Genomic DNA, 11,753 nt, shown 5'->3' with positions numbered 1-11,753 from the left:
CTTTTAAGGGAAACTTCGAACAAATTTTTGGAAATTTACTCCTGAAGATTTTGCAAATTTTTACAAATTTGGAGAATTTTTTTGCTGAATTTTTGGATTTTTTTCAGACAAGGAAACAATATTTTTTGGTGCCCGTAAATGAAGACAACAGGAGGGTTAAAGACTTCTGCGATAATTACTATATAATTTATATGCATTTTCCTTCTTTTCTGTATTTTCAATCCACAAAATTATTTATGTGCAAACTGAGACTTGTTTTGCAAAGACTCACTAAAAAGAAACCACGAGTTGTTTACAAATCTACAACCAGGCACCCCGTCAGCACATTGTAAACTGTTTTAGTTTAATATTTTTGGACGTTACACAACTGTCCCAGTCGTAAAGTCACAACAGCCTTCGGTTGTATCTTAAAGAGGAGCCGAATCCGATTAACAAAACCCATTTCCGAGAAGCTGAACTACTAGAAAACACTGAATATTAGATAAAGAATGAAACAAGGAGACTTAATTGCACTTGTTTGTCTAACTTAATGCTCCAGTAGCTTATTTATGTTTCATTAAACACACAAACAGAAGAATATTCCTGATTTACAGCATCGCCAAGAGCTGCTCAAAAGGTCTTTTCATCAAAAGTTAAATCCCTCTTCAGATTTAGGTGGACTGTTGTATAAAGTACACAGTACGACATTAAAAAAAGAAGAATGCACATGTTTACTTCAATGTATGTTGGTTTCAGTTTATGAGGGAAACAAAGCAAAGGAAAATGAAGTGTTTCAGGTTAGAAGAAGCTGCCTGTCGCTTTCTCCCACAGGAAAATAAAACAAAACATGACGGAGCAGCCGGTGTGTTTACATGATATGAGCAGACGTTATAAAATTGCTGCATTTTATTTTATTAAAAGGCACAAATCTCAGGATGTTTTTCAACAAATATCCGGAGCAGGTTTTTGTTTTTTTCCAGACTCGTTGCTTCTCAGTCTTAACAGTTCTCTGGTCAGCGGCTGTAACAGGCACCGCGAGCAGCCTCCTCTTTCTTCATTCTAGTGTTTGATTCAGTCATTCATAAGTTGAGTGTCGCGTCAGAGGGACGAGGCCCCCCGTTAGAGTGAGCCTTGACTTCCTGGCTGATATATTTGGATCAAGCGAAGGCACAGATGTGTTTGGTAAAGAGGCAATTAGGAGTCGATGGTGATTTCAAAGGGAGCTCCGACCGCTCCCAAACCGTGGAAACCTCAGAGAGGAGTGGCGGCGACACACATCACATGTTCCCTATGAAGTTCTTGTTGGGCTGCTGGGCGTACCACTGCTGCCGCTGTTTGCGAGCCTCCACCTCGGACAGCAGCGCCTGCCGGTACGCCTCGTACGATTTGACGATGTGCTCCAGCTCCTTCATGAAGAGCAGCTTCAGCATCCCCTGATACGTGTCCAGGTCGGCCAGCTGGAACAGCTCCCACTTCAGGATGTGGTCGTACCTGACGGGAAGGGAAGGCGATGATTTTACTTTCAAAAAGCGGCCTGGTTTTTTGATCATCGATGGCAGGAGCGTCAAACTCATTCTAGGTCAGGAGCCACATTCAGCCCAGTTTGATCTCCAGTGACCAGTAAAATCACAGCATAACAACCTATAAATAACTCCAAGTTTTTCCTTTTGTTTTAGTGCAAAAAAAGTACGTTCTGAAAATGTTCACATTTCAGGAATGATCCTTTTACAAAACATCATAAAAAGCCTGAAATTTCTTCAGAAAAATAAGTTCGATTTCAACAATTTTATGCCTCAGTTTATCATTTACACGTTACAACTTCATCTACAAAGGAACAAAGCATTCAGTCACAGCTATCTGGAAATGAATGATGTAGTATTTTACTTTATGATCAAAATGACAAAAGTCAGATACAGAAAGACAAAAAACAACAAAAACAAAATGACAAAAACGGGACCCAAAACATTTGAAATTGAAATATTTAATTCCAATACTGACTGCAGCTGTTAGAAAGGAGGCAGACCCACACAGCTCTCTTTTGCTGCTCTGATGTTATTTACAAAATTTTCATGATTTAAAGGAACTTTTTCAACAAAGTGTGAAGATATGGATAGGAGGAAATTCGAAAGAAGTGGAAAATGTACCCAAAACTTCATTTTTTTTAGCTAATTTAACAAATTTTACCTCCTTTATTTGAGGTCTATTGTTAAAACAGAAACCATATTACACTGAAAGGCCTTTAAGATAAACAATGATGTTAAGATTAACAATGATGTTATGTTTTGTGTGCATGCTACTTACTTGAGCGGTGCACGAGCGTACACCTGCAGCCAGTCGGGGATCTCAGCGGTGTGATAAGGGTTCGCTGGTACGAGCACCGGCTGGTTTCTCTCTGCAGGACGAGGCTGGTAAGTCACAGGAGGTGGCAGTGGAGGTGGCTGATCGTAGCGAGGGACACTGGAACAGAAAGAAATGACAGATGTGGTGTTTACATCTTATTTTCTTCATATAAAACCAAAGAAATGATATTAAGTCTTTTAACAGGTAGTGAAATTGTGGCATTACATTGTTATTATTGCCATAAATTGCACTATGTATTAAACTTTCCAACAGTCATTATGTGTGATATAGGATCACATCAAGAAAAATGATCAAAAATAAGATTACAACTGTGACATTTCATCAAAATGATGTTATTCTACGTCACAAAGCGTGCCAAAAATGCAACATTTGCAGAGAACATCAAGCGGACAGAAAAATGGCGTTTGCTGTTGTTGTCGTCTCTGAGTTGAACCAATCAGCATCGAGCATCAGACAGCTGCTTTTTAGGACCGTTAAGATGCACCAACCCTGAAAACTGCTGTGGAAAGCCTCACAGGGGCGATTACTGCGGTGTAAAACAGCCTGACGACATTACCTCGGAGCACACGGATGACGATACTGCGCCCTCTTGTTGATGTGATCCACGTAGTAGACCCCGAACTCGGCCGACTCCACCTTCTCCCAGCCCGGAGGGAGCCCTTCCCTCTCCAGAGGGTGGCTCCAGTGTGTAGTGTTGGTGTTGTGGTCGATGTAGTACTTCCTGCCGCGGATGGTCCAGTCGACGGTCCAACCGGCCGGAAGGGGGAGGTCCTCTCCCGTCAGACTGGAGAGGTTCCCCAGAGACTTGGCCTGTATTCGACCTATGGCTGGAGGAAAACAAACACGGTCTTTTTTAGAAAGCTCGAGGCGGAGGGAGAGATGTCTGACCAAACATACAGAGGAGCAGCTGGCCAGCGAGCAGCTCCTCTGGGAACAGAGAAATATTCTGAGATGTTTCTTAAAAAACAGCATGTGTGGGAAAATGTCATTTAACCCTCGTGTCGTCCTGCGGGTCAAAATTGATCCGTTTTATAGTTTGAAAATGTCGGGGGGAAAAAAAAATCAGAGTGAAACTTCTGGTGTCCACATTTTCCAACATTTTTTGGTGGAAAAAAATTAATTCTAAAAATGTTTAAGAACATTCACATAAAAAAATCAACTAAAATCCAGCAAATTTCGCTGGATTTTGGTTGATTTTTATGTGAACGTTCTTAAGAAAATATTAGAAGTTTTACTGATATACATGTCATCACTTCAGGTATTTTAGGGACTTTTTTGGAAGACTTTTACTCATTTTTAAAAAATAATTACAAGAATTTTCTTGCCAAATCTGGGGGACTTTTTAAAGTAAAACTTTTAAAGGAAGCTTTTAATGAATTATTGGAATTTTCTTCCTGAAGGTTTTGTAAATTTTCAGAACTTTGGGCAACTTTTGGAATTTTTCGTCAGACAAGGAAACAATATTTTTTGTCGCCCAAAAATGAGGACAACAGGAGGCTTAAAGCAGAGGACTGTACGGCGTTTTAAAAGTCATTCCGATGTGGCAACTGAACATACAGGGGGATAAGAGAGGAATGCTATGAATCACTACTTAAAGCATGACGGATGCAGCTTTAAGCGACGCCGTGGTTCTGGACAGGGCTGTTTAATCCCTTTAACTCTGTTGTGGCGGAGCATCTCATTCTGACCGACATTGTCTGATGAATGGTAGGAAATGGGAGTGTTGTTACTTTTGGACAGGAAGGTGGAGATCTCTGCATGGCCTGGCGCTTTCAACAAACCACCGAACTCCCAAACTCTGCTTAAGAACAGACAGCAGAGTGGGTTCATTCAATGTGTCCTGGACTTTTATTGGGGAATAACGTCAGCGAGGAATGCCGAGCCGACAGCTGTGTGGAGTGAACGAATGAGCCAGCAGGGACTGAGAGAGAGAGAGAGAGAGAAACCTGAAAGCACGAGAGAATGTGCAGAAAATCCAAGAATCCCAGCAAAATGGCAGCTAAGATCTGATAAATTCTGCACGAGAGTGACAGCAGCAGAGCCGGAGCTCTTTGCCAGCTGCTGAGTGAAGGGATGGAATGTGCTCCGCAGAAATGCATTCCTCTTCCTCCTCCACCTCATCGTCATCATCATCTCTGCCCTTTTCTCCAGGAAAATACTCACTGGAGACCTAAAGCTCGATCAGTGCATCGCAGGAATTTCACTGGAGACAGTCAGGAATAGTCCAGATTTACACCTCATCATGTGCTGCTTGTACCAAAGACGCACCTTAATAATATCAAGTCAGCTATAGACAAAAAATAAATCTCAAACAACACATAAATTATTTGTTTTGCACGTAGAAAATGGACATTTAACCAAATATTAGCATTGCTGTATGTATATTTTTGACTCAGATGTACACAACCGTTCTAAAGTTCCCTTAGAAATGTCCTTATTTTTAAAAGAAAAGCAGTTTTTTCAATGAAAATAACATTAAATGAATCAGAAATTCAGTCTAGACATTGTTAATGTGCTAAATATCTGCACAGGGGTACAGAGGAACATTTCCAGCAACCATCACTCCTGTGTTCTAATGCTACATTGTGTTAGCTAACGGTGTTGAAAGGCTAATAGATGATTAGAAAACCCTTGTGCAATTATGTTAGCACATGAATAAAAGTGTGTTTTCATGGAAAACATGAAACTGTTTTTTGAACGGTAGTGGACATAAATGTAAACTTTTTTTCACCACTATTGTTTCAAGTAGGTCTTTCTCAACACTTTACAAGCATCCAAATCTAAAAGGTTTTCTGCTGAAAGATAACACTGGCGTATTTGTAAACCCAAAGTACGAAAGATACAACACCAGCTTTACATTTCGCATTTCAGAAAGATGAAGCCACCAGTCAGTAGTTGTGTTTCCAAGCAAATCTGAAGTGAACTTTCGACATGTAACAACAGTTTTTGAGGGAAAAAGAAAAGGATGCACCTTAAGCTTCTTTTCATTAACTGCCTCGAAGTGAACAAACTGGGCTGTGTCGTATCATCAGAAGGTGGTGGTGAGGCTACGTTATGCACAGTAGAAGAAGCTGGAAGCCAAATCAGGAGTACGTTCCAATATCTCTACTACCACATTAAAAAAAAGATTGTGTGTCTTAAAGCGGTGTGCCAAAAATACCAGGTGTCCTACTACATCTGGTCAGAATTTGTAGACTACAAGCCGGCATGTTTCTCCAGCCATTCTGACCCACAATCCTCTGCAAAGTTACATCCCATACATCATGGCATCGTGTGCAGATATAAACAAGTTTGAAGTAAAGTTTGACACATATTATGACCAAGTAAAACATCCCAATTGTATGCATATCATATTATAAAGTCCACTAAGGGCTGAAAAGAAAAAGTACGTGATTTGGAACACATCTCAGTTGTTAAATAGCCACAAAGAAAAAGAAGAAGAAACAACAACAAAGAAGAAAAGCGCTGAGATAAAAGAAAAAAAAGACATAATTATTCCTTCACCTCAGCTGGTATTAGCTGACCAGTCACATGAGAGAAATGTTCACTACTTTAGTTCAGAAAAGATGCTTCCATCACCCATAAAGTGCAGACCTGCCAACCTTGGCGAAATATTTTGAGTACCACTTAATCTCACACACGCACACACACCTCGCGCTCATGTCGATAGGAAAAAAAAAAAACTCTCGGTGCTTATTTCCCCGGTATGACATCGTATTTTCAACGTGAAAGTAACATTATTAACAGTACATATTTGCCAAAAGACACACGTACACTCACGCATACACACACACACACACACACCATTTTACCGTTTTAACCATCAGCTGCTGCGTGTGGGGGCACAGGGAACGGGGAGAGAGGCGGAGGGAGGCAGAGGACAGGAGAGAGCGGGCCAACAAGGGTTCGGCAGACTCGTTATTCTCCGCTACTCTATGATGATTGGTTGAAATTGCACCACTACACTGCTGCATCGTGTTGTCAGTTGTCACGTCCACATTTCTAACAGCACTCACAGATGTCTGCAGCTTTTTGAGTAGTTTAATGAGGCGGAGCGTACCAGCGTATTTTCATGTCAAAATGCGTACAGGTTGGCAGGTCTGAAAGTGCATCGACACTTGTACGAGAAAGTAAAAACAACAGTCAAGCGAGTGTAAAATATTTTTCGCAAAATTGGGAAAGTTATTTCAAATTCTGCATTTTCTTTAACTGCTAAGATATCAAAATGTGTGGAAAAACTATTTACAGAAACATGGCTAGTCACAGTTAACATATGACTCTTCTGGTGACGAAGCATGAAGCGAAAATACAGAGAAAAGGTCAATAAGCTGCTGATCATGTGTTTATGTGTGATCAGCAAGACAAAAACTGCTAAAACTCGAGTTCATGCATGACTTCAACCATATTTTAAATTGTTTTCTAAATGTTAAGGTTCACGTATTTTCGTATTTTAAGTAAACACTAATAAACACCCATTATTTTAAGAATTTTATCAATATGAGGAGCCCTAGAAATACATATGCTGCCATATTTTCAAGCTCTTGTACAAACTACCTGTTTACAGTACAAACATAAGCTGATAATAACAGCAAGAATTTGCCAAAATTACACAGACGACTCCTCTTAAACATCGCTGCCTGAGCAGCATAAAGTGTGAAATGTAATTATAAAGCAGAGCAGCGCATACGTTGGCAGATGATTCATAGCGGCGAGCAGTTTGAGGCTCAGACATCTGACTAGGGGGCGGTCTGCAAATTACGGGTTTGCTGGCAGAAAGATTCGGCAAACAGAGGTGAAAAATGCGGAGCCTCTAATGCCTGTTCAACTTCGCTCCGAGGGCTGGAAAATTCCTGTGACCCCGACACATTTAATCTGAAGGAAATTACACTTACATCACACTGGCGCGGACAATGCAAAGCGGCGAGATAAAAATATCCAATTCCTCAGGAAAACTGGAATAAAATTGCTCTTTTCAGCTTGACAGCCAGTGACTTGCATTCCTTTTACAGTGGCTGATGTGTGGTCCAAACCAATTCGTAACACTCAGAACCAGCTGCTTTATTCAACCCTCCTGCTGTCCTCATTTATGGGCACCAAAAAGTATTGTTCCTTTGTCTGAAAAAATCCAAAAATTCAGCAAAAATTTATGAAAAAATTTGGAAAATCTTCAAGAAGAAAATTCCAAAAATTCCTGAAAAGTTTCCCTTCAAAGTTTTATTTTTTAAAAAAATCCCCAAATTTGGCAAAAAATAAAAACTTTAAAAAATTATTTAAAAGAAATTGTAAATATTTTCAAAAACGAGTAAAAATCTTCAAAAAAATCCTAAAAATATCTAAAGTGACTACATATATATCAGTAAAAGTTGTAATATTTTCCTTAAGAACATTCAGAAAAAATCCAGCGAAACTCGCTGGATTTTGGTTGAGTTTTTCTGAATGTTCTTAAAGAAACATTTTTTTTAAACATTTCTTTTTTCCTACCAAAAAAATTTCAAAAATTTCCCAAAATGTTGAAAATGTGGAACTTTTCCACTGTGAAAACATATTTTTTCCCACATTTTCACACTTTAAAACGGGTCAATTTGAGCCGCAGGATGACACGAGGGTTAAACTGCAAAGTTTTCTCAGAGAAGTTGGCCGAGTTTTCACAAAAAATTCCTCATAAGTCTGAAATGGTGTAGGTGTGGGTAAGCAGATAAAAAGCTTTAAAAATATGAATTTTAGCCTCTTCAAGTGTGCTTTCCTACTCGTGTGAGATTAAATTAATTCTGTAAATAAGCAAAATGCATGTCATGTTTACCTGACGGGGGTCTGCTTGGAGCTGGGGGGGTGTGCTGTCGGGGAAGTCTTTGGAAGTTGTGTTCATTGTGCTCATAGTATCTATAGTCCTCAGGAAAGCGCTCTGGGACCCTCCTGGGCTGCTGCTGTCGCTGCTGCTGGTTGTCATAATAAGGTTCAGAGGGGTAATAATAGCGAGCAGCGTCTCCGTTCTCAGACATGGGGCTCACGTCTGTGAGGAAGGACTGTGATGAGCCTCCGTACTCGTGGGACAGGTCTCCCAGGCTCCGAGGCAGGTACGGAGGTGCGGACATGCGGTGGCTTTCCCGGCGGGCCACCTCATGAGGAGGTCTCTGCACGGGGGCCCGCAGGACGCTCTTGTTACGGGACCCGACGGGCTCCCGGCTGGGTGGCACAGGGTAGGAAGAGGGCCCCATCTCTGGCAGAGGGACCTCTGTTCGTCTGGGAATAGTGGGTCCATGGCGGATGAACGAGGGCATCAGATCTGCAACCAGGTGAAGAATTAGAATGGAAACGTTAAAAATAGTCAACACAATAACCCCAGCACCTGCTCACATACTAGACATACAACTGGAGGCACTCATGCTTCAAATATTTTCCCTCCACCACAGCTACAGGTGCTTTAGTCACAGACAAGATCTAAAAAGAGTTATTGGATCTCAAATCATCCGGGGCTTTTCTGCTCAAACATCTCTGATTTGCTTTTAAAAAAATTAACAGAAACTTTGTTCAGCTTTCACACCAGATTGAGCAGGTTTCACGGTACCACAGAAGCATCACTAGATAGCATAATCCAAAGAAAACGGAGTAGAATACAGTTCCTGTGATTCAAAATGGTTTTAAAAATATAATCTACTTATTCAATATCGCAAATTCAGATTGTGGCCAAAACAAGACACTCGAGGACATCATCTTGGATTCTGGGAAACACTGATCCACATGTTTCACCATTTTTAGATTTTATAGAGCAAACAACCAGGGAGTGCGATGGGACTTCAAATTTATTCAAACACATGAAGCTACAACTACTTTTACTGCTTGATAGGAGAAGAAAATGTACACAATTCTCATCTTCCATGACTAATCTACAAGAAAAGTCCATCTCATAGAGCATTATTTACTCCGATTCAAAGGTTGTTTGACACAGGAAGTTTTATTTTGTTTAGAAAACACAACATTCTTTCTGTAAGTTGTATTCAACATTTCGGCTACAGAAAGAACAACGTTGACTGTAAACAGGTCGACAGTGTCTTGCGATTGTTGCCATCACACAATACAATACAACTAATTTGTTTAAAATCAGCACCACTGAGCTCTGTGTAAAGCCAAACCCAAATGCCAAACAAAGCAAAGAGCTATTTTGATTATGAGAACAATGTAAAAATGTCTTTTATTAAATTATTTACTTAATGCAGATGTTCTCCCCTCAAAAATACCCCCAATTATTGTTGTATAATAAATTCTTTCCAAATAAAGTTATTAAAGTCATGTGGTATTTTTCATATCGCATTGTATAAAACAGAAAAACAACTTATTACAATCTAATTTTGTTCTCCAGTATCATACAACCTTCCAATCAACAAATAAATAGATCAACAATGTAAAAATAATTAGTTGCAGTCCTATTGTGTTATAAAGTCCAGAAAACACAACTCAATTCAATGACAGTGTATGTGGCTTAATTGTATTCACAACAACTCTATTAAATGCACCAATACTAACACAATAACAAAACACAACATTACACTGACAGAAGCCATAATGTCTAAATAATAAAGTTTGCTTACTTTTAACTCAAACCTAAATGTAATGCCCTATTTTTAACAGCACATTATTTCCAGTTAAACTTAGGTAAATGTTAGTAATACTTCTTATAGATGAGCTCAGTGCTAAAAGGTAAACAATGATTACATCACACAAATTAAATGTCAGTTAAAGGAAACTGTCTATTTAACATCCACTCAGTTCAACCGATGATGGACAAATGCAGGCTAACTGGCACCAAATCAGACTTTCCAGCAAATTAATCCACTCGATATGAAGCTGAAAGTAAAGGTCTAATAATAAAGTTAAACTTGTCTTTAATTGAATAGTTTAGCTTAGCGGCCATAAAATAAACCTTTAACCGTTTTCCTCACAACTTTACGCAGCTGACGTTCACGTAGCAAGTTGGTGAGCATTTAAGCTACCACTGAACTACGCTGTTAGCAGCCTGTTTGTTTACAATAAACAACTGTGTACAGATTAATGAGCCACGTTAATGTGAGACAATATTCCTAAATATTCACTTTAGCATGTTGGTTGATGTTAGCAGGCTCCGGTTTGACACTTATGCACTTTTAACCAGCGGGCTAACTGATGCTAACCCGAGCTAGCATGCTAACTTGTTGCGCTTACTTCTCAGGAGCGGCGACGTTTCCTTCTTCACATATTTCCCGTGTACCTCGGCTGGTTTCGACGCTTCGTTCTTGCTTTTCTTTCGCGAGAGCATAACTCAAGGCTCGGACACATCAACAACGCCGCGCTGGAAAGTCATGGCACGATCCTTCGACTCTGCTACCGTCCCGGTCAGTCAGCGCGGCGCGGAGAGTAAACATTTTTTTTAGCCTTCAGGCTGAGCTAGCAGCAGTTAGCCCGCTGAGCTAACTCTGGGAGCGTCTGTCCGCTCCGCCGCTGCTCCTCACCGGGAATAAGCTCTGTCCAGTTCGGCCTCCCAGCTGAGAAACCGCCCTCTGCAGGAGGAGAGGAGCCAAAAAACAAAAAACCCACATACTGTAGTGTTGACATCTCAGCTGCGGAGCCTTCCACTGGGACAAACACCACTTATGCGTTTGGGTTTTAAATCTAAACTGACAAAATGAGACATATATCTTTTCACTCATGGTTGCCAGAGAACTAAGAAAAAAGACCTAATTCCAAATAAAAGACCTATAAATAAAACATTTAATACACTGTATTGTTATTATTATTATTATTCTCTGTCATTAGGTAGTTGGTTGGAATAGTGGAGTTAATTTAAAAATAAGTTAATTAATACCAAAGGGAATTCTTGGGCCAAACAAAAAGATTATGTGCGTGTCTTGACTCTAAACTGATAATAACAATAATTATTTCTATTGTTAATATTTAGTGTGTGTTTTTTGACTCTACAGGGATAATGAGGTGCATCTTTTGCACTTATGGTAGCCAATATATATATATATATATATATATATATATTGAAGTTAATCAGATGAAATGCAGATGATTATATATTTTATTTATTGTATGATTACATAGACAAAAGACTTACTTTCAAATAAAATGCCTGAGTATTAAACAAAATTTAATATATTGTAGAACAAGAAAGAAAGATCAGAGTACAAAGTCACATAAAATAGAAATGCAACCTTAGTTATTAACTACACACATTATACATTCTTTGGGGCTAGTGTTGTTTGGATTTTATTGTTTTTTTGAACTTTTAACACTCCATTTAATATGTTCTTTGCATAACATTGGAGAAACTTTTTACCTCCCACATGAGCTCAGAGGAACTTTGGTTCCTACTTTGCTTTGTTTATGGTGGGACAAATGTTAATGTAGCGACGGGGAAACAACATGAGCAGCAGAGG

General features: G+C 39.6%; 1 protein-coding gene across 1 annotated transcript; it reads right to left on the bottom strand.

Moving 5' to 3' along the window:
* Positions 1-317: 317 nt before the first annotated feature.
* On the bottom strand, positions 318-10,842 carry sav1 (salvador family WW domain containing protein 1). The gene is made up of 5 exons (XM_051959017.1): positions 10,537-10,842; positions 8,141-8,623; positions 2,897-3,167; positions 2,281-2,436; positions 318-1,470 (listed from the first exon to the last, which is right to left on the bottom strand). The coding sequence occupies exons 1-5, from the start codon at positions 10,628-10,630 to the stop codon at positions 1,257-1,259; spliced, it is 1,218 nt and encodes a 405-aa protein (XP_051814977.1). The 5' UTR covers positions 10,631-10,842; the 3' UTR covers positions 318-1,256.
* Between the last annotated feature and the right edge of the window lie 911 nt (positions 10,843-11,753).

This window comes from Acanthochromis polyacanthus, chromosome 1 (assembly GCF_021347895.1).
Source record: "Acanthochromis polyacanthus isolate Apoly-LR-REF ecotype Palm Island chromosome 1, KAUST_Apoly_ChrSc, whole genome shotgun sequence".
Classification (NCBI taxonomy): Eukaryota; Metazoa; Chordata; class Actinopteri; family Pomacentridae; genus Acanthochromis; species Acanthochromis polyacanthus.
Note: the sequence above shows the minus strand (reverse complement) of the source record. Positions and strands in the feature narration are given on the sequence as shown.